The 25,000-nt window shown below is 34.1% G+C and overlaps 1 protein-coding gene across 2 annotated transcripts in view; it reads left to right on the plus strand.

The window, feature by feature from the left end:
- LOC137653574 (uncharacterized) overlaps positions 1-20,207 on the plus strand; it is a 53,907-nt gene extending 33,700 nt beyond the window's left edge. The window contains exons 2-8 of one of the 2 annotated variants that reach the window (XM_068387092.1): positions 8,564-12,534; positions 12,818-12,938; positions 13,688-13,766; positions 14,431-14,597; positions 14,823-14,978; positions 16,339-16,444; positions 19,072-20,207. In XM_068387092.1, the coding sequence (XP_068243193.1) occupies positions 8,608-12,534; positions 12,818-12,938; positions 13,688-13,766; positions 14,431-14,597; positions 14,823-14,978; positions 16,339-16,444; positions 19,072-19,768 (5,253 nt within the window). In that variant the 5' untranslated portion in view covers positions 8,564-8,607 and the 3' untranslated portion in view covers positions 19,769-20,207. Of the gene's footprint in view, positions 1-8,563; positions 12,535-12,817; positions 12,939-13,687; positions 13,767-14,430; positions 14,598-14,822; positions 14,979-16,332; positions 16,445-19,071 lie in introns of both variants that reach the window. The other variant, XM_068387091.1, reaches the window with a different exon arrangement.
- Positions 20,208-25,000: the final 4,793 nt, after the last annotated feature.

The following is a 25,000-nucleotide window of genomic DNA, read 5'->3' on the forward strand; positions in this document are numbered from 1 at the left end:
TAATAACCAGATTAGGAATAAGAATTTTGTTTTTATGCTGGAAAAGCTGACGTGTCTATTTTTTTATAGTTTATTTATGAAAGATCTCTTTTAATATTGTTACTGTTCTTAGAATTTGTTATTTTAATTTTTCATTACTACTCTTGTAGTTTACTTATTTCCTTATTTCCTTTCCTCACTGGGCTATTTTTCCCTGTTGGAGCCCTTGGGCTTATAACATTCTGCTTTTCCAACTAGGGTTGCAGCTTAGCTACTATTACTACTACTATTAATAATAATGATAAACTTTGGATCTATGAAATGACTGTTAAGAAAGAAAAGGAAATGAAGATGTGAGTTAAATAAAACAAAGAAGGATGGAAGATTTGAAATGGAAAGCTTTCTCCGCATTTGGAAAATAAGGAAGGTTGAAAGGGTGTGCTTGTAGGGTGGATGTTTATATAGAAGAAATGAGGATGATGTGTTGATGAAGTCCTTCAAATGAAGAAGTTTTTAGAGAAACGGCGAGTAACAATTAAGTGAGAGGCTCAGAAATCGGGACCTTGATATGAAGAAAGTCTGAGAGTTCGTGCGACACTAAGGTTTGTCGTGAATAACCCCTTAGGGGTTTCGACATGTTGCTGATGAGCTATGAGTGTAGGCATATGAAGCGGCAGGTACTTTGTACACCAAGGTATTAGTTTCACATGAAAATTTATTTCCATTTTCAGATAACATTTTCCTTTAACGAGATCCTTTCTTCTTCTTCTTTGTCTGCATCTTTTCCCACTTTTATGTGGGTCGATGTTTCTGGCCAGCTTTCTCCATTTACCGCTGTCCCACACTTCATCAACGGTTAATCCCTTTGATCGAAGGTCATCCTTGATACAGTCCATCCACCTTCGCTTTGGTCTCTCTTTCCTTCTCGTTCCCTCTACCTCCATTTCCATCACTATCCTCCCAATATACTGTTCATCTCTCCTCATGACATGACCGTACCACCTCAATCTACTTTTTTGGATCTTATATGATAGTTTTCTAACTCCTGTGATACCCCTAATTACCTCATTCCGTATCTTATCTCTTCTTATCACCCCACACATCCATCTCAACATTCTCATCTCTGCCACATCCAGTTTCTTCTCCTCTTTAACCAAATCCTTTATTTCTAGTAATGCCAGGTAATTACTATCAATCCTTTGTTGCTGCTGAAATATTTTGGTTAATCAATAAAAACTAAATGTTTATAATAATACACTTCTTTAGTATGTTCTTAGACCTGTTGCAGAAACATTGTTGCGAATTCCAGGCTAAAATAGATTAGTCATATGTCAAATGCCAAGGTAAGAAACTTCACCGCAGGTTCCCAGATACCAGGAGACCGATGAGCAGAACTTCTTGGCTAGTTTTTCAAATTAGCGTTTTGTCAATTTATTTAAAAGGATATTTGATTATGTCGAGTTGGAAAGGGCTTCACGGTAATGATATCTTAATAAAAAAAATAATTAGTTTCAGCCTAAGCTTTGTGTACATAGTTATCGTCAAATTATCTTTGTCCTTGCATTTTATCTTATTTACTCGTTTATGATTATAATTCATATACAGTACTCATTATTTTATAGCTTAGAATATTTACCAATACATTTGGCTCAGCAAACGAAGCTATTGCAACATGAGGAACTAGTGATCGTCAATTCCGGGTTGGGTGTGGAGCTACCAGACCACCAAGGTACTCGCTGGGTGTCGGGTGGCTCCCCCTTCCCCCTCCTGGCCCTTCTCATCCCTGGCTCCATCGAATGGGCACCTTGTTGTTCCCTTTGCCTCACTCACTCTTTGGGCGTGGCTCACTGGCATAAAAGTAATGCTTCACGAGTCTATTGTGAGGATGGGAATGTCAAAAAGAACGTTTGCTAAGTAAAAGTATTTCTATAAATTAGTCTTGGAAAGTGAGATGAAAAAAAAATCAAGTCATCAATGGGTGTGTTTTGATGCATGTAGATGTACAAAATATTGATTAGTGTACTATCCTCGTAAAAATTAGTTTAAACAAGGTATAGAAATGAATTGTATTAACATATCGTTCCCCTTTAGACTCACCCTGTATCCCCATTCCTAATATTATTCCTGTTATTTTCTTTAGCCTCGTTTCCACACCCTCATGCCACGAACAAAGGTGCCCCCAGTCAAGGTCAATTTTTCGGCTTCACTCGAAGGCCATAAATCTTACTCTGGTCACGATAATATGCTTTTGCCTGTAAAACAAGTTCAAGGGTTGGGCTTTATCGTGAGTCTTTCAGTTCAGGTTTTCGCATTTCCTTTGTCACTTTAAACATTAATGTCATTTTTGTTAAAGTTCCAAACGCACGTGTCCAGTATAACAAAATACAACAACCTCTTTTGCCCTGGAATCAAATATTCCCATTTGGATTATCTTACTTAATTGTATTTTTCAGGTTATATAAATCACGATAACAGTAAATCTCTATCTCCAAGTATGAGATATATAGAAACCTCCATGTGATCTAAAATATCTTGCTCAAGTCAGAAAGTGGGAAATCGCTGAATATAGAAAAAAAAGACACAAGACTAGCCACTAGACCCTGAACTGTTTACCTTTATGCATTAAGAGTCAAAGGTTTCCATTTGTTTGAATATTTTCAATCTTTTTTTGCACAGTACGTCTGTTCTGCATTAGGATGAATAGAAAGTGTTGGAAAATATCCTCGACTATCAACATGATAAAAACTGATAGTACTTTATAGTGGTTTATGAAAATATATTTATTTGGTTCATCGTCATTATACCAGTTAGGTGAACGATGAAATTGGATGATGAGCATTATGTACTGCCTTTCCAGAATGTTCATTTGCAATCAACAGACCTTGCAGTTTCAGTACTCACTGAACGAAAGGAAAAGGAACCGAGTGTTACATTTACAACGCTGTCCGGCGCATCTAAAAAAGAAAAAAAAAGAAAAAAAAAAAGAAAAAAAAACTTGAACTAGACCAAGCTTACGACCAAGTCTCGGGAGATTGTGTATATATTATATTCTTCCACACTTTAGTACGATAACTAAAAAATCTTTTGAATTGAACTAAAAATCAAGATGATAAGACAAATGAAATACCCAGTTTAAGAGGTGACGGATGGAATTACAAATATTGAGTAAATAAAGCCCTTATTCTGGGCCATTCACAAGTTTTCCTTTTGTTTCGACGAATCCCGGAACTACACGTTACGTCAGGATGGATCCTGGTCATACAAATAATGGCTTAAAGAGATAGCTGTTGTTGTTGCTGTTGTTGTTGTTGTTGTTGTTGTTGTTAATTTTAATGCAATAAGACTGAAGGGAGAAATTCTTTCCAATTAGAGAACAAATAGCTGAATCTGTGAACCTTCAGGAGTTCAAACTTGGTGAAAATGCATATTTGTTGACCAGGTTAACTTCCTCGTTTCGTAGTTTAACTGGTAATTTTATCATCATCATCTCCTCCTACGCATATTGACGCAAAGGGCCTCGGTTAGATTGCGCCAGTTGTCTCTATCTTGAGCTTTTAATTCAATACTTCTCATTCATCATCTACTTCACGCTTTATAGTCCTAAGCCATTTAGACCTTGTGGAGCCCAGTTAAACATTTGGCGAACTAATCTCTCTTGGGGAGTGCGAAGAGCATGCCCAAACCATCTCCATCTACCCCTCATCATGATCTCATCCACATATGGCATTCAAGTGATCTCTCTTATAGTTTCATTTCTAATCCTATCATACCATTTAACTCCCAATATCCTTCTGAGAGTTTTGTTCTCAAATCTACTAAATCTATTGGAGATGATTTCATTGTTATACCATGACTCATGTCCATAGAGTAACGCTAATCTCACTAAACTGATATGTAGTCTGATTTTTATATGAAATTTTAGACGATTTGATTTCCAAATTTTACTTAACTTAGCCATTGTCTGATTTGCTTCTTTCAATCTTTCACTAAATTCTAGTTCTAAAGACCTTGTATTAGAGATCATTGTTCCTAAATACTTAAATGATTCTACCTCATAATGAGGTAGAATCATTTAGGTAATTGTATACCTAGCAATATTATCTATCTTATTTTTTTCAAATATATCTTCTTGGTTAATAATAATAATAATAATACGGTTGTCTTGTCTTCCGTATGACTCTCGTTTCGAAAAAGAGAATGTTGGAAGGTTCTCTACCTTTCCCCCAAGATGTTTATCTTGTCGAGTTGTTTAAGGCAAATGACGAATATTGTCATTATTTAGAGTTTCCTTTCTAGAGGCAATGCATATTACGATATTATTATCATCCACACAGGGTAACAATATTTTGTTCACCGAAAAGGACATTCCCTATTGATATTTTTTATTGAGGTGCAAATGGTAGGCCTACGCTATAACCATTATTATTATTATTATTATTGTTATTATTATTATCATTACTTGCTAAGCTACAACCCTAGTTGGAAAAGCAAGATGCTATAAGCCCAGGGGCCCTAACAGGAAAAATAGTCCAGTGAGGAAATGAAAAATGAAAAATAAAGAATTTCAAGAAGAGTAGTAACATTGAAATAAATATTTCCCATATAAACTGTTAACAAAAACTGAGGAAGGGAAATTAAATAGAATAGTGTGCCTGAGTGTACCCTCAAGCAAGAGAACGCTCCATGGTACAGAGGCTGTGGCACTATACAGGTGAGATTTTTATTACTTAGACCACAATTGGTTTAGCAAACAATACGTCCGATTTCTAAATAGAAATCATATCTATCTTGTTGTAGAAAAAACAATAATCACTCAGCATTGCAGAAAAAAATATGATAACATTAAAGATAGAGAATTTTCACCATTATTCAAGATAAGAGTAACTTAAATTTCTCTTTATCGTGTGCAATGATAACTCGATAACTCTTACACACGAGTAAGCTAACGAGAGAGAAAAAGTAGGAGACAATTATTTAGTAAATCATGAAGCAATGACCTTTAAACCTGACCGATGAGACCTCAAGATGAAGCTGCCTCAACCTTTGGCTTTTCTAATTCCATATTCATAACTCTCTCTCTCTGGTATTAACTGTCATACTCTTTGGTACAGGTTGGGAGATCTATGTTGAAATGACGAATAAATAAATATAGTAATTTTTCATAAAAATAGTTAGATAAATAACTTACATACCAACAAAAGATAAAATAATTCTGGTTATAAGTCATGGTGAAGTAATCTCCCATATATAATAAAGAACAAGTGTCTGGATATATATATATATATATATATATATATATATATATATATATATATATATATATATATATATATATATACAGTATATATACAGTACATATATATATATATATATATATATATAGCCTATATATATATATATATATATATATATATATATATATATATATATATATATACAGCATATATATATATATATATATATATATATACAGCATATATATATATATATATATATATATATATATATATATATATATATATATATATATATATATATATATATATATATTCAAGCTCAACTCTCCTTTTCCCTCGGAGGGGGGAGAGTGAGTAGTCGTACCCTGCTGAGAGGGGAGTGCGTGCCTGTGCATATTTATCTAAATGTTGAGCCATCATGTTTGAAGATTATGTTTGCCAATATGATCAGTAACTTTGTGCACAGAAATAGACGAATGAATAAGGAATGATAGGCCTCAGTCATCTATCTGCCTGAGGACCAACAGAGAAGTCCTGCGACACTCGTGCACACTAAAGTTCTTCAGGACTGTGCAAGATCATGCCGTGAAATCACCGATTTCTCTCGGTGGAGATCCTATTCAAGTTTTTCGACGATGATTTCTTAACCGTATTTCCTTTCACTCAAAAGCTTTTGTTCTGTTTAGCAGATAATGCGCAAAATAGCTTCACGTAGTATTAGTGTTAAGTCTTGATCAGTCTTTGTTTCGCACAGACCTGAAGAGTATTGGATATAATGGCTAGTCAAGGCCTTGATTATCCCGTTTAGTAAAAGGAAGTGAGAAAGCTAAAATCGCTGAGTCACCATTGGCTCGTCGGATTTTCCCAAGATTTATAATGTCAAACATAGTAAACATTGCTTGCGTTATGCACGCATTGTAGTACTGCGTAGTTGCCGATAGTATCAGGATGATATCAACCTATGAATGAAAATCTAAAATTATAACATGGAGAAATTGCCGTCTACTTCACCACTAGATATCCACAGAGAAGAGGTCTACTGTTCAAGTCAACGATGGCTACTTTTTATATAACATAATGTGTCATAATTATAGACTATTTCTGTCAATATTTCAAATCATACACTTACGACTCTGGAACATGAACATGTATTTGTACATACGCATATTGTGTTGTATATATATATATATATATATATATATATATATATATATATATATATATATATATATATATATATATATATATGTCACTATGCTGGGGGAAGGATCAGAAAAACGGAATTCTTGGACTAGCGCTTTCGTATTTTCATACCTCCTCATGTCCAATTGATACAGAAAGTTATGAACAGGATCAAAGTCACCTCTGCGACAGCAGTAAAAAAAAAATAATACAATAACATAAAAATTAGTACACAACTAGTTTAAACATTAAAGCTAGTTTAAAAATCAGTGAGTTTAAAAATTACAGCTAGTTTAAAAATGACAATTGTTTAAATACATTGTTTATAAGTAGTTCATCAAGTGTATACATTCCAGGGCTATTGTTGATCAATTCTACACGGTTTTTCATTATGATACAGGATTCTATGAAATTGCGTTTTGTTATGTCCTTACAATATAAAATTTCTTTTGCCCCTTTCCAATTAATGGTGTGATTACAGTTATTCATATTCTGAAACAAACTACTTGTTTGGTTTCCTGTTCGAACATTATATCTGTGTTGTTTTAGTCTTGTTTCAAGGTCTTTACCACTTTGTCCTACATATCTTTTATTGCATTGATTACATGGAATTTCATAAACACATCCATTGCTTTGTACAGGTGAATTTCTAATTAACATATCCTTTAAAGTAATCTTCTTAGAAATAACATTAACATTAAAAACTTTCATTAATCTAGGAATTGTCAAGAAATTATGATGGAAGGGTAAGATGAGAAGGTTTTTATATTGTAAGGACATAACAAAACGCGATATCATAGAATCCTGTATCATAATGAAAAACCGTGTAGAATTGATCAACAATAGCCCTGGAATGTGTAAACTTGATGAACTACTTATAAACAATGTATTTAAACAATTGTCATTTTTAAACTAGCTGTAATTTTTAAACTCACTGATTTTTAAACTAGCTATAATCTTTAAACTAGTTGTGTACTAATTTTTATGTTATTGTATTATTTCTTTTTTACTGCTGTCGCAGAGGTGACTTTGATCCTGTTCATAACTTTCTGTATCAATTGGACCTGAAGAGGTATGAAAATACGAAAGCGCTAGTCCAAAAATTTCGTTTTTCCTGATCCTTCCTCCAGCATAGTGACAAATATATATATATATATATATATATATATATATATATATATATATATATATATATATATGTGTGTGTGTGTGTGTGTGTGTACGTATGTATGTATGTATGTATGTATGTATGTATGTATGTATGTAAGTAGCCTACACACAGTACGTATATTTGTATTTTAACAACCACAATGATCTCTTAACGTCTCGAAATTATCGTACTAGTTTAGGTACGCTGTAACTACTAATATGAGCTTATATATGTATATATATATATATATATATATATATATATATATATATATATATATATATATGTGTGTGTGTGTGTGTGTGTGTGTGTGTATACAGTATATATATTTTTTTACATCTTACAGCTGAGATATTAGATCCTCCCATAAATGGTAAGCGGACTATGAAGCCACCCAGCGAATGTTTGGAATTCCCTCCCCGAATCCCCTCCTTAGGGACGTGTGTCGACTCCTTTGTAGTCTCGGAAAACCCAGTCTTCTTCCACTTACCTTCTTTCACCTTTCTTGACATGTGTTGGTCGCTTTATTCCATATTCTTCTTATATTTACATTTCATCTTTTTAGCCACATCTCCTTCATTAGAATATTTACTTCTTTTGTTTTCCGATGTCGGTTTTACTGTATTCATTTATTCTTATTTTGCTATGACAAACAAAATTATGAATACCGTAGGTTTTAAAATTTAATTAAGATTAACGTATTTTGTTTTACAGGCTTAAGTTCTACTTAAAAGTGCTTCAACCAGTACATACCGTGTAAACTTATTTCAACGTTATTTTTCTTGGTTTGGTGAAACCCATTTCAAATATTTTGTTCTGATGAAATTGTAAAAAAAAGTTAAACTGTTATGTAGAAGAGGTTCGCCAACATTCGCATTCTCTGTAACTTACATGAAAGTGTCATCTATCACATAGAAATATTGTCATGCAATTTCATATAAATAGAATTTGTTAACTTCAGATATTCAATCTTATTCCTTATACCACCTAATACCTTTTCTAATGTCTTTTACAGTTACCTGGAGACAGACTGATGGAAAATCTAATGAAATCAGAAGCATGACCAAGTTACTGTTCCTATACCTCATGCTCCTTGCCTGGGAGGTCAAAGGTCAGAATATCACTTCAACAGAAAGTCCATCTGTCGAAGGTCAGACTGTCACTTCAATAGAAAGTCCATCCGTCAAAGGTCAGACTGTCACTTCAATAGAAAGTCCATCCGTCAAAGGTCAGACTGACACTTCAACAGAAAGTCCATCCATCAAGGGTCAGACTGACACTTCAACAGAAAGTCCATCGATTGAAGGTCAGACTGTCACTTCATCAGAAAGTCCATCCGTAAAAGGTCAGACTGACTCTTCAACATTTAGTCCATCAACCAGTATTCCGCTCGGAGTTATTGAAAACCAAGAAAACCAGACAATATCTGCAGTGCATAGTCCTGTGAAATCCATCTTATTAAATGACTTTCCAAAAAGAGAACTGAAAAATGGGAGCTTTACACATAGAAATGAGGAAGGGACTTTGGACAGCGAGATATCCTCTGCCCTACCTTCACATAATCTTTCACATGCTAATTCACATGAACAGCTGTTATCTACTTCTTCGACAGTAAACCACCAAAGCTTCGAAGCACCGTCAAATGAAAGTAAGAGTGTATCAACTTTGCCTGCACTGAATATTGAACAGGAGGAACGCCCACAGTCAGATGGAATAATGGGAGAAGAAGTGACAAATACAACCTCAAACAGCACAACTGACGATCGAATGCAAACTGAGAAAGTAGAGCTTGGGAAAGAGAATTTCATTCGAGAATCTTCAGAGAATCCAATGAAAAATCAAACTTTGAAGAATGATGACAACAAAAGAATCGGTTCATTCAATGAAAGCATTGCCAAATCCATTGAGATAGGAAACATCAAGAAAAACGATTTTCATACTTCTTCTGAAAACGAATCAAGAAGTTCAACTTTTGATAAGCCAGATGACATGACTCTCGATAAAGGAGAAAATACAAAATTCAGAGATGAGAATTCCACCATAGAAGCACATGTACTCTCAGAGGGAAATGTGAATCACTCTGAAGGAGATTTTGATAATGATGACTCTCAGGAATCTGATATCACGAGAGAGGACCTCGTTGTAAGGAAATGCTGCGAGGACCACCAGTATTTTAGTTTGGAAACCAATCAGTGCGAGGAAGCAGTTCACGATCTAGGTTTTATAAAAATTATCAGAGATATATTTTTGCCGGATTCAGTAGTGAATGTTAAAACTCTGAATGGTCTCTTACCCACATGCCCTGGGACAACTGATCCTCCACATATCAGTGAGCCAAATAACTATACTCACTCAGTTGAAGTTTCTGGTTATGTTACTGATATGATCTTAGGTTTGACATATGACCATAACCAATATTGCCTGGAATTAGCAGATTCTCCTGATCTCCATGCGCCTGTGCTAGTTTTAGCTCATTGCCCTCAGACTAGTAAATCAGAAAAGGAAGATATTATCGAATCACCCATACCTGTTCCAACAAAGATTAGAGACACCAAACTAAAAGAGGTCCCAGGAAACTTGAAAACTGACCAATCAGAGATGAACTCCAACAAAACTCAGGATGAATTTCTTGTGAGGAAGTGTTGTGAGGATCACGAATTCTTTAGCCTGACCACACAGCAATGTGAAGATGCTAGAGATGTAGATTTTAAATATTTTGTTCACAAAACACTATTACAGAATTCAACAAGCTTTGAAACTCTCAATGGACGCATCCCATTATGTCCAGGAACGACCTATCCACCTCATGTTAGTGAAGCAAGCAGTGATACGCACATTATAGGGGCATTTGGGCATCTGAGTGATGTAAGTTCTGGGATGAAATATGATCATGACCATTATTGCCTAGAACTGGCTGCCCAAAATCTTGAAGATCTACAAGTACCGCTGCTGATTTTAGCTTATTGTTTACCCACTGGTAAAGAAACTCTCTCAGAGCCTGTGATTAAGACCACTGTTCGAAAATGTTGTAAAGAACATGAGTTCTTCAGTATTCGAAGTCAAGCATGTGAACCTGCTGGTGGTGATCCAGGTTTTCTGAACAATATCAGAGAGAAAATTTCATCAAACAATTCATCATTAGAGTTTCAACCAATCACTGGGCTTCTAAAGGAATGTCCTGGCTCAGGGGAACCTCCAAAGATTGATGAAGTTGCGTCATATAGTCATACATTGCTTCTTGATGGCCATTTAAAGGATCGCTCTACTTCTGTAATATATAACCAAGATCATTACTGCCTCGAGCTAGCTGCATCCTCCCATGATCTTCTGGTAAAAGCTCCAATTGTTTTAGCCCATTGTATGCCAGAAGAGAAAGAAAATTATAAAATTCCTCCTTCTGAAATAATAGTTAGAAAATGCTGCGCAGATGATGAATACTTCAGCACAAGGTCACAAAAGTGTGAATTATCAGAAACTAATACTGGCTTTGAAGATTCCGTAAGAACTATTCTCACCAGCAATTTCACAAACGATTTAAGCTATTTGAATGGCATGATTCATTGGTGTCCCAGTTCCCGAGACTTACCCGATGTAACCAAAGTACTGCCACAGACCCATACCGTTTCAGCTTTTGGTCATTTGAAAGAATTGCGCTCAGGTGTTAGATATGACCACGAAAATTACTGTTTAGAATTGGCTGCAGATTCTCCAAATGAGCTTTACAATGCAGAGTTTGTGGCTTCATACTGTCCCATATTCAATGCTCACATCCTAATAAGAAAATGCTGTAATCTAAACCAGTACATTGATAGTGACTCCTTAGAGTGCCTTGACCGTCTTGGAAACATGAGCAACTACAATTATTTAATGAAAGAATTTCACCATAGTGACCCAGTATCTACAACCATTACTGTTGGAAAATTAAAATGCAAAAATGGTGTGATGAACCGAATTGATGCAGATTCTACCTATCTGGACGAAGCAGGGCAGCTTTGTGAACATTCAAATGGTATTTGCCATCCATCTTCGGCTTATTGTATTGAGCATTTTGGTAAAAGTACTGATACAGTACTAGAAAGTGGAGCATTTGTGTGTCCTACAAATGTCTTTAACAAATGTTGTCCCCTTGATGAAGAGCTTTCTGATAATGGTTGCATAAAGCACGACTCTGAACATATCGCTTCCTCTTACATGAATCAGTTGATGGAAATTTTGTTACCTCAGGTTGGATTACCGACCATAGGGGAGAAAATATGTGATTCTGTACTAATCAGATCATCTGAAAGGGACATTCGCTGGTGGGTGAGCAAAGCTGGATATCTCTCCTTACGAAGCAATTATGGAAAAACCACCACAAAACATTATTGTGTAGATGACTACAAAACCAGTGAAAATCGAAAAGAAACCAAAGCTGTTACATGTATCAATGAAGTGGACCACGTTCTAACCACAGAATTTCTCTCTCGCCAAGGCAAAGCAAATGACATTGGAAAATGTTGTCCTCCTGGACAGTACATGAGTGAAGACTACACCTGTATTACAAATACTCTAGGCATAGATCTCTTAGAGGAACAGGAGTTTGTAGCTGCTAATGTAACGAAATTGAAATTCAGATCCTTCCCTGTCTGCCAGTCAGACACTGAACAGCAAGGCCTTCATTTGTATCCATTTGGTCAAAGGTCTGATGATGATTATGCCATTCTACAAGAAGACCAAACTATGACAATTGTTAGTCTAGAGAATGGGTGTTACTTGAACAAGCAAACGGTGCGCAATACAGCTTATTGCATTGACCATGTTGTCACAAAAGGAAACAAGGAAGCCATGATCTTGGTATGCCCTGACATGTGGCAGGAATTCAGTACGTACCAAGAGAAGTACAGTCTTACAGCTGTGCTCTTGGGCATTTCCTGCACTGCACTGACTGCAACTGCATTTTCCCTCATTTCAATGAGAGTCAGGAGAGGTCTTGTGACTGTCAAAAAGGTTAGTTATATTCTTATTTTAATCCATTCCGAGGATTTGCATAGTTAGCCTTACTGATATTATACGTTTTAGACGAACCACTTTGCAATTTCACTTTGACTCTGGCCACAGGATTAGATGTTCAGTAGTTTTCGCCATATATAGTTGTTATTCATAGCTTTTTGGAAAAATATGTTAAACGTGAAATAGATTGATTTGATATACTGAATAGAAGTTAACAGGATTAAGATACTACAGTTTCAAATACTTGAAGATTACACATAACCATTCTTCATAATTTCAGGTGAATACTTTAGCCGGCAGGATTCTTTTGAGTTACGTCTTATCTTATTTGCTGGCTTTCCTCCTCTTGGCGATCGGAATGAAGGCAACCACTGAAGCTGGGAATTCATGCTATGTACTCGGTAAGTGCACTAAACCATCAAACCATTTCGGATCAGGAGCTTGACTGACCCAAAGAGAGTCTGTTTAAAAAAAAAAAAAAAAAAAAAAAAAAAAAAAGCAGCAGCAGCATAAGGTATGGCAGAAAAAAATAGGGTTTCTATCATAAAAGTAAATAGTCCACATCAAAATATATATGTTTTCTTCAGTTATGTATATAGAGTATATATATATATATATATATATATATATATATATATATATATATATATATATATATATATATATATATACATATACACACACACATATATATATATATATATATATATATATATATATATATATATATATATATATATATATATATATATATATATATATATATATATACCATTACAGGATTATAGACTATTTTGCTTTATTTATTTATTTCTTCAAATACATTCATATTTTCGAAAAAGTGTTATCATCTCTTCATTGACTAAGTACAAAAAGTCGCCGTATTGCCGGAAATTATAGATACATGACATTTCTTTCTCCACTTGTTTTTTTATGAAGCACAATCTAGTTTCAACACCTCTTGCATCTCCAGTGCCTAAAGCATAAGTAATTTTCCTTAATGTCATTCTACTCTTACGTTATCATTGCTGAAATGTAGTGAGGAAGATTAAATGGACTCGCCATCAGCTTGACAAGCTTTCTTGATATCTCAAATATTTTCAAGCCAATGTTCTTATCAGTGAAAGATTTTTGTTTTCTCCATCAACAGCCGGCTTTCTGATGTTTTTCTTATTGGCGGCTTTCCAGTGGAACACGTCCATTTGCCTGGAATCACTGCTCCTTACGCTGTAAGTTTACATTATTATTATTATTATTATTATTATTATTATAATTATTATTATTATTATTGAAGAGTGAATCTATGATAATTTCCCTTAAGATACAACTATTTTACAATATATATATATATATATATATATATATATATATATATATATATATATATATACAGTATATATATATACAGTATAAATATATATATATGGTAAGAGAGAGAGAGAGAGAGAGAGAGAGAGAGAGAGAGAGAGAGAGAGAGAGAGAGAGAGAGAGAGAGAGAGAGAGAGAGAGACGTAAATACTGAAAATAATTCAGAGATTACAAAAATTATTTTAGTAAAGAAGCGCAATGAAACAATAACTCTAATCATCTCTATATGTTGTCTCAGCCACATGAAATGTAAAAAAAATAATATTAGACGATGAATGTAAATATTAGAAATAGCAAAGGAATAATAGATATCTACTAAAAGCAGTTCTCTCTCTCTCTCTCTCTCTCTCTCTCTCTCTCTCTCTCTCTCTCTCTCTCTCTCTCTCTCTCTCTCTCTCTCTCTCTCTCTCTCTCTCTTAAAAGTTGATTTTGCTTGTAATGCAGAAATAATTAAAAATGTTTAAAACGCTTAGCTTTGTTTTCCATGTCAGATTCTAACTCCCTTTTCTCATTTGTCTTTGGCAGAAGAGTCAGCACCTCCGAACGCAATCGCTACCTGTGTCATTCGGTGTGGGCCTGGGGCATCCCAGGCATCATCACTACCATTGCACTGACCCTTGACCATCACAGGGCTGACCTACCATGCTCAGTCATAACCCCCAAAATCGGTCTTTACCGATGCTTTTTCTCTGGTAAGTTAACGGATTATTTTCTCGTAGTGTCTGGGATGAAGATATTTCTTATATCTCAAAGGATGAGTCTTAAGCTTTTGATTTTTTTTTCTGTGGCATTACTCATGCATATCACTAGGCCTTAAAAATTTTATTTAGCCTATTTTGAAAATTATGATTCTTATGTCAGTATTTTGAAATGGTTCAGGAAGCTAATTTTATATTGTGCTTTTTCCTACATTGCAGATAGCTTCGCACAACTGCTTTACCTGTACTTTCCTATGTTTGTATCTCTTTGCGCCAACATGATCTTGTTACTGGGAGCCAGGTACGTCCGCAGTGCAAACCTTCGACGGCTCGAAAAAGGAGGTCGAGCCCAGAACACGACAGCCAATTTGGAAGGTACGTTTGCTTTTAGATATCTGTTGTGTTGAAGGATACAAAGATACGAGGTAAGAATAAATCGTGGCTTGACAATAGATGTCAATCAGTCAATCTTTTTAAACCGTAGGAACAGATAACATTATTTTATGCACCAGGAATTTTCAAAGTAGTATCACACGAGCATGTTTCCTGCTTCTGTTAAATAGCTGACCGCAAACTTTGAAGAGATTTCCCAATGTATCATCTATATTAGCATGAAACTGAAGCAACTAATCTTCGTTAACGTAGTGGCACAACCACGTTGTAACCACTGATGGCTACGGGGCAAACTATGTTAGCAAGACATAGATAAGATCATAAAAGGGGCTCTCGTGATACCGTCTTCAGGTGATTTACCTAGGATTTCGTTCATCTTGAAGGAAATGTTTAGTAGTTTACGAAATACTCTGATACACTATCGAATTTATATCCGTTATGTTTTGGTAAGATTTGATAATATATATTTTTAAATCCAATACTTATTTACAAAGCAAAATTCTGCATTTATTTTACCATGATAACAAGATAAAAAGAAATATTCATCAACGTATATCCAGAGCTACTCATAAAAAAACATTTTATTCATGGGAAGAAGCTTATCTCCTAAAACATGAAGAATTTCCTTATGGAATCTGTGATTTTATTGATGGTGGTTATTCCGAATATGAACGCGCCCGAGAAACGATCAATTTTTATCAAGTTGTCTCATGAGATTTTGGTACAAGAACTTAGATTATTTAGCATGTACAAGGGACCGTCAATAAGAAAGAAATGGGATCCTTATTCATTTCAATTTCCATATACATCGAATAATAAGTCTCTGCCAAACCTCAAATTTTCATTTATCCGGCCATCAGCAATTGAGTTCATAAGTATTCTTGGTGTGTCTTTTTCCTGCAAAACTCTCAGAGAATTGTTTCTAGTTATATGAGATTCATCTTGTTTTATGTATTTCATTTGAATTCATATTCAATAGTCATATTACAGCTCAAATTCTACCTTTTCCAAATACAAATAGTTCTTGTGAAAATGACCAGTAGATTTGATTTATATATATATATATATATATATATATATATATATATATATATATATATATATACATATATATGTATATATATACTATATATATGTATATATATATATATATATATATATATATATATATATATATATATATATATATATATATATATATATATATATATATATATATATATATATATATATGCTTACAGATTACATTGAAATTTTATGAGGATTCACAATTCCAAAGAATAATTCTATCACTTAGCAACAACTATGCTCTATTTTATATGTTATTTTCTGATAGGAACAGAGGCTCAGGAACAGCAGAATAAGACAAGTGACCAGAACACAAGCCAAGTCTCTAGCCAGCCAAATGGCCAACATTCGGGACTCAGAACACACCAGAATCGGAATTTGTAAGTATTCTTTTCACAATGTCAATTAAAGATAAAAAAATAGGCATTTTTATCTACCTATCCAACTATTTATCTATCTGTTCAATACAGTGATTCAGATCTTTATTTTATCCTCAAATTGCTAAGACACATCTGGACTCTTTGCCGGGAATCTAGGTGTTAGGAATTCTAGTAATAGAAACATATTAGTTACGTAGATTTTCAATGACAAATGAGGATTCTATTAAGCCCTAGTATATTTCTTATATTTATAATAATCCCTCTCTCTCTCTCTCTCTCTTTCTCTCTCACTCTCTCTCTCTCTCTCTCTCTCTCTCTCTCTCTCTCTCTCTCTCTCTCTCTCTCTCTCTCTCTCTCTCTCTCTCTCTCCTTAGTAGAAAAGAAGCATTATGATGAAGGATTTACCGAGAAGAGATTATATCTCTGAATCGAAATAGTCAATAGCTGTCAATGTTCGAATTAACTATATACCATTTTCATTAACAGGTCATAAACCTACAGGTTTATGGTTTATCAACTATCCCATGGTTTATTCAAGTCAAGATATTTCTATATAGTATATTTATCAGTACAAATGCCACCTCAATATTTAGGTGCTACACCATATCTCGGGTTAGTACACCTCACATGAGATTGCTGAACAATAATTAAATATAAAGGCAATAAAATTTGTCTGATGGCCTCGCCTACGAATGAGGGTCATTCACTTCACCAGCCCACAAACTGTAAGGGTCACTTTCATTGTATGTTCACAAACAACCATCCGGAACTCAGAGTTTCCTTAACACAAAAATCTTTTTCAACAAAATAATAGGAAAATGTGAATATTTTAATTGCTTCTGAGAGAGGTATCCAAAATAGTCTTTATAACTAACATTAGAAATTTTTCCTGATAAATATATTTAGACTCTTAATAACATTTTGTAGAAGATAAATGAAATCATGACCGGATTCAGTCAGAATCGATGATCATTTTAACCTATCTAATGTAATTATTCACAAAATCCACACGATCTTTCTAAGGTCATCTTCACAGGATGTGCAAAGCTAAATGCTGAAACGACGTGTCAGTAAAAAAATAATGTGAAACATAATGGGAACAATTTACATACAATGTTGACTTGGGTATCCCTTGAATGAAAAAAAAATAGTCAAACCATAAGACAATAAATGATTAAATTACATACCAAATAAACAAAATTTAACCTTTGGGTACCAGGTGACCATTAAGATTATCAAAAGAATCAAATATACAAGTAATATGATAAACAAATGGTCAATTAAAGTGTTCTTTATAAAATAAACAAGACAGTGGACAAAAGAAAAGAAAAAAAAATTCCTTATACATGTCCAGATGTTCATAGCCAGATGATGACATAAATTACCGAAATAAAATCCCATAAATATTTATCAATTAAGGTGAGAAACGTGGCAACTTATTTACAAACACAGCTCACGTGTATTTCAGACTTTCCTATGGCTCGGGTTCAGCTCAGCATTTGTAGTAGACAAAGAGTTTCTGATTGCATAAGACCTGTTCTCATGTCCATCTCTATATCTCGGTGAAGATGGAATAAAGGGAGCACTTATGTTGCTGCTTCTACGCTTTTTCAAGGGGTTTTCTCGTCTGCTCAATGTCTGAGAGGGGCTACGTTTTTTCAATACAGGCCATATGGATCCCCAAAAGTGAGGTCATGTCACAGAAGTCACAACGGGGTTCAGCGCTTCGAAAGGTCTTGGTTCAGCTGGACGATAGCTCAAGTGCTCTATGCATTCAGACAGGTGAAACCAGAGAGCGCAGGACTACGCACATTTGAGGTGCCATGTTGGATCGGAAAACATGATTAATTTTTCAGTTGAAGCATAAGTCTTGAAGGGTGTCTTTAAAGAAAAAAGAAGCGATCTTTCGGTTCCAGGGGAATATACCTACGAACAAGACCTAATCATTAATTGATTAAAAGTAAAAATCGACTGAGGTGAAACACGGGATCTTAAAAATCCTAAGACAGAATAGTGAAATAGATATAAATTCTATTATACAACTTTCATTCAAGATCATTAAATAATTTATCCTAGAATACAGTGCTCAAGAAAATAGGAACCATCTATCCATTCCATACAGACACCAAAAGACTGCCGTGGAAACCTACCTGTTGTGACGTCACAAGCATCTAATATCTATCGGTAGATAGGATTAGGATACGGAAAAGAGAAGGGTAGCTAAACAATGATACAAAGGATGAATAAGATTTAGAGAACGGAGAGGGTAACTAAAATAAATCCCGCACGAGATAAATAAAATTTTGAAAGATAAATCAAGATGAAGCTGGAAGATGATTCTTCATACCCTTGGGATAAAGGGAAGAAAAGAAAGGGGGAAATGTTAGAGGGAGATAAATATGATAAATCAGGGAAGAGTAAATAAAAAACTGAAAAGATAAATAAAGATAAAGCGGAAAGATAATTCTTCACAATGCTTATATTTAGTCATATAATAGGTAACTATTGTCATGTTTTCTTGCTAAAAGTTTTACATTATTAACTATGATCTCTTTTCAATATCTTTGTTCCTTATCAGGATCTATATTTTCAAGAATCTATTTACATTTTAGCTTTTTTTTTTCCAGATGGATTGAATCCATGAAACTTGTTGTCTGGTCAGGTGTTACTTGGATGGCGGAAGTACTTGCATTTTTGGTAACTCGTTTCATCGGACTCTCGGAATCATGGTACAACTACCTGTGGTACCTCCCGAGCAGCATCAACTCCCTAAGGGGCGTCGGGATCTTCGTCATATTAGTATTGACACCTGAGAACCGTCACAAGATCTTCAAGATGGTCGGCAACTTCGGTTCGTGGGCTGGATCGGGGTCGCTGGCTAGACACTCCCGCTCTGGAGACGGTCACAGCACTTCAGGTAACCACCAGTCGTCAATCACCCAGGGCCGAGGATCTGAAGCGAGAGCTGCCGGAAGAAGGAACATGTCTATCGCTACGACCCTCACCAATATCTCCTCTGTCAGAAGCGGGACCTCCACTGAAATGAGACATGAGACAGGAACTACCATCAGGGTACATCCTAATGTGGCGCAGTCCGTAAGTCAAATTGACACCCGAAGGGGATCCGGATCTTCCCAGTCCTCAGACGGGGAGAACAGTGAGAGTGATCCCGAATACTCTGGAGGGAGAAGGCGGAAATCGTCAGCGGCTAATTTCGCCCTAGTTTCCCTTCCAAGTGTGGATGAAGAGGAGGACGTATTTGACGGGACATCCAATGAGCCTCATACACCTATCATTAGCACAATGTCAACCAGTGATGTTTAGATGCCATAGTACGATGTCATCCTTTCATTAACCTCATATAAATCAATAAGTCACTCAAGTTCCATTCCATTTCATTTTCAAATTGAATCATTTTTACCATGGAAGATTGAGCATTACTTTTGACATAGTATGTAGGCGTATAGTATTAATCTATTTTAGTTTTAAGGTATTTAAATGCCATATTTACAATTTTAAGGGAAAGCAATTTTACAAATTATAGTGCCAGATTTATCTTGTATAAATTCTTTATAGATTCTAAATAATAATTTTCTTTTTTAACGGAGTGTCTCCTTCTACACCTATGTTTTTCAGATTGTAGTTATGCTTAGCCTTTCAGAGATAGTAATCGTATACATAAGTTTACCTTCCATGTTGGACTTTTGAAGGTAAAACAGTTGAAATTTCAGATATTCGTTTTATGACTTCACTTCCATAAGCTCACCACTCAAATGCTTAGGTCTCTATTTTTTTTTTATTTTTTTTTTTTTTTTATAAATTTACACTTAAATTTAGTCTTTTTTCACTGCTGGTAACTTTGAACGGATTTTTTTCTTTGAGATCATTGGTGAAATGGTTTATAATGAAAATAGAAATTACTGTAGATCTCATATTAACTATAAAGAAAGAATAATTCATTTCATAATTCAAGGTAGACTTACCTTATTCAATTAAAGATCAGCCCCTGTTCGAGGTACTTGATAATTAGCCTACTCTCGTGTCTCTTTTAATGACTGGATATAAGGTGGAATAATATGCGTTTATTTGACAACAGAGATCTCTATCTTTAGTCTGATGCACAGACTGAGGAGGTCAGTACTGTTCAAAACGAACACCGTTCCGTGAGACCAGAGACTTTTGGGCCTGGCAAAGAATACCATATTTTGTGAGGAAATGCAGTAGAATAGGTTCTCGGACAGCTGTAAGGAATTTTGTTATAACCTTATCTCTAATTTTGTTAGACAAGAACATTTTTATGTAGCTTCAATTTCTGCTCAATAGTATTTTTCCCTAAAATCTGAGAAAGAAATATTTGAATCACTCCGATTAAGATTTAAATATTTGTCAGAAAAAAAAATAAATGAAGCGAAGTGTTTATTTCAGCTGTGGTAAAAAGACAGGTAACATTTTTATCTATTCATTTTGCTGAATGAAGTTCGAGAAGAAAATGGAGTTTAACAAACAAATGAAGATCTAGGATAAACAGATTCCATTTTCAGAAACGAAGTAAAAATATTTTCACACAAGTTAGATATAACACTACAATTAGGCTAGGCTTCATATTGCACGAGATAGGGAAATTTGTATGAATATTTGATATGTAAGTTATATATGGATGTAACAAAAGGAATATAACTTTTCATATAACTCATTTAACCCCATGAAGTTTTGATTATAGCCTGTAATTTATACATAAATAATCATTCCAAAGTCGATTTTTATTGTTAGCCTAGGCTGAATGAATTTCTTATTAAATAACAAACCTATACAGATTAACATTATGGGGAAAATCATAGTCTCAAAATTAATATCAGAGACCAAAGCTTATTCAAAATAGCATCGCCGATGCAAAAACTAAACTAAAAATATTCTCTTGAAGTATAGCGTAGGCTACATGTTTTAAATCCCCCAAATTATAGGCTACCAAAACTAAAATGAACATGGAAGCCAGAGAGACAGTTGTTCTTGATAAGCTCTCGGGTCATCACCTGCCTGTTTTTCAGAGCAGCAATTGAATATTCAACTACAGTAAACATTAGATATTTTCTAATGAAAAATAATTAAAGTTTTAAAAATAAGACTCGCTAGATGAAATCACGAAGGCCACTGTTAATAAGATACAGGGGAATATATTCTTTCCCCGTATAAAACTAACCTTATTTGAGTTATATTTTAGTAAAAAATATTAAAAACGAATTTATAGAGGAAAGCGTGGTAGAATAATATTTGTCTTTTTTCTTCTTCTTCTTCTTCTTCTTCTTTTTTTGCATATACACCCCCCTATTAATAATAAAAGAGTTTACCAAACAATATAGATATAGAAAACGAATTTCATTATAGAAAACGAACATTTCAAAATAAGGAATATTACAAAACCGATGATAGTGCTCGGCTTAAAGGTAGAATATAAAACAACAGGGTATGTCAGTTGTAAATCTGTGGTGATCATCCATTGGGTAAGATATTCAAAATCAATTTAAAATACACGGAATTGTTCATTTCACCGTATCCTAACCTTGACAATAAACAGAGAAAGGAAGACTATAAATATAAAAAAAGACAAAACATAAACAGAATGAATGTTTTACCGTAATCTATAAGCAGACCAAAGCGTAATCTATCGAACGAGCACAATCGTTCAAGAACCCTTTGTTAAACAGCTTTGATCTGAAATTAGTCACAGAAATTTCATAATTGAATATAAGTTCCAAAAGTCATATAGTGTTACTTAACGTTAGTTTAGTAAGAATGTTTCAAGAGTCTTGAGAAAGCTGCTGCAAGTGCACCGAAGAAAGACAGGTAAGCTACGAGTGTTCCAACCATAATCTGACTGATTAAAACTAATATATATATATATATATATATATATATATATATATATATATATATATATATATATATATATATATATATATATATATATATATATATATATATATATATATATATATATATATCAATTAAGCATTCTCAAAGGAATGACGATATTTGTAACAGTTGAGATAACGATCCAATGAACTAATTTGGCCAAAGTTATTATGAGATTAGAACAGTAGACCATCTGATTGCTTTCACTATATTTGATAGATTCATTGGGGAAAAAAAAGTCTTGAAAATAAACAATCGAGATTAGGCTTATGTGAATATCCTCCATAGGTAGTGGGTTGGCCAGGGCATCAGCCACCGGTTGAGATACTACCTCTAGAGAGCTATTGGATCTTTTGACTGGCCAGACAGTAGTACATTGGATCCTTCTCTCTGGTCAAGGCTCATTTTCCTTTTGCCTATACATAAACCGAATAGTTTGGCCTATTCTTTACATATTTTTCCATGGTCTTCATACACATGACAACACAAATTAGTCTTTCACTATCTTGGTGTAGAATTCTCTTGCTTGAGGGTACACTCGGGCACACTATTCTATCTTATTTCTCTTCCTCTTGTTTTTTTTCTTTAAGTTTTTATAGTTTATATATGAAAGATTTATTTTAATGTTGTTGCTGTTATTAAAATATTTTATTCGAATTGTTAATAACTTCTCTTGTAGGTTCCTTATTTCCTTTCCTCACCGGGCTATTTTCCGTGTTGGAGCCCTCGGGCTTATAGCATTCTGCTTTTCCAACTAGGGTAGTAGCTTGGCAAATAATAATAATAATAATAATAATAATAATAATAATAATAATAATAATAATAATAATAAAGGTTACACGGACATGTGAATGGTTGGAATAGACAGTGAATAAAGGGATTCGGAAACAGAAGCGCTTCGAAAGTTAAAATAAAAACATCATCATTGAAAAATGAACTAATAATATAATATCCCAAGTCAAACGGAGAAATATTAAAATAGATTCCTTAACTTGAACCAATTTTTTCATTTTTAATCAGAAATATACAAGAAAATATGAAGAGTCCTTTATTAGGTAGCAGGTTGGCCAGGGCACCAGCCACCCGTTGAGATACTACCGCTAGAGAGTTATGGGGTCTTTTGACTGGCCAGTCAGTAGTACATTTGATCATTCTCTCTGGTCACGGTTCATTTTCCCTTTGCCTACAAGCACACACAAGCACACACACACACACACACACTGAATAGTCTGGTCTATTCTTTACATATTCTCCTCTGTCTTCATACACCTGACAACACAGACTGCCAATCAATTTCTTCTTACTGCACTGTAATTGTTCAGTGGCCACATTCCTCTTTGTAAGGGTAGAAGAGACTCTTTAGCCATGGTAAGCAGCTCTTCTAGGAGAAGGACACTCCAAAATCAAACTATTGTTCTCTAATCTTGGGTAGTGCCATAGCCTCTGTATCATGGTCTTCCTCTGTCTTGGGTTAGAGTTCTCTTGTTTGGGGGTACAATCGGGCACACTATTCCATCTTATTTCTCTTCCTCTTGTTTTGTCAAAGTTTTTATAGTGTACATAGGAGATATCTGTTTTAATCTTGTTCTTCTTCTTAAAATATTTTCTTTTTCTTTGTTTCCTTTCCTCACTGTGCTATTTTCCCTGTTGAAGCCCCTGGGGTTATAGCATCCTGCTTTTCCAACTAGGGTTGTAGCTTAGCAAGAAATAATAATAATAATAATAATAATAATAATAATAATAATAATAATAATAATAATAATAATAATAATAATAATAATAATAATAATAATGTCCGTAGGACAAATGCGATAATAATACTAGACACTGGTTATAGAGATCCCGAATTATACAAGTATTATGTACGTAAAAAGTAGAATAAATTATCAATTTGATATGAAAGAGTAAAATGACCGTTGGAAATTCTTACGAGAGTCAAAAATGCCGATCAAGAATCTGATATCAAGATATAGAATTAATAAGAATTTCAGAAGAGGCTGTAACTTAAAACCAACGATTCTAAACGACTAATTTACAATGGCATTTAGAAAGGTATCAAAAATTTTTGGAATAAAGTGTCCTATAATTTCGGCACGTATTTTTCATTTTACATTGTTACTTCTATTTTCATTGGGAATTATTAATTTACATTCATTTCTGATGTTAGGGGCCATAAACTATTCAGTAACTACCATTGCCAACCTTCAAAGATGACTGACTATTAAATGATTATTTATGGACGTGTGGGACGCATCGAGGGAATTTCATTTATTTATCATGGAAATATTGTTCTGATGTATGTTAATTTTTTATTGCTAGCTTGCTCCCGGAACGAAATAAACTCGTAAATCAAGGTACCACTTATATCAATTGAAATATTTTCTTAAACTTCTAAAGTTTAAGAAAATTAATAGCAGTTTTTCTTGAAGCAGTATTTTAAATTTCTCACTTACATATATTTTTTTCTCCTCCTTTCACTGACTATTGGGAATTTCAGTGATTATCATGATTAAAAATACATGATATACAGAAATTATATAAAAATTACACAAAGAATTAATTAGATTAACATAATCCAAAATTTAGAATATCATCTCAGGAATAGGGTGTAATGCTTAGAAATTTGTACCTGTGAAGCAGTTCATT

The sequence above is a fragment of the Palaemon carinicauda genome, chromosome 14 (genome assembly GCF_036898095.1).
Source record: "Palaemon carinicauda isolate YSFRI2023 chromosome 14, ASM3689809v2, whole genome shotgun sequence".
In the NCBI taxonomy this organism is placed as follows: Eukaryota; Metazoa; Arthropoda; class Malacostraca; order Decapoda; family Palaemonidae; genus Palaemon; species Palaemon carinicauda.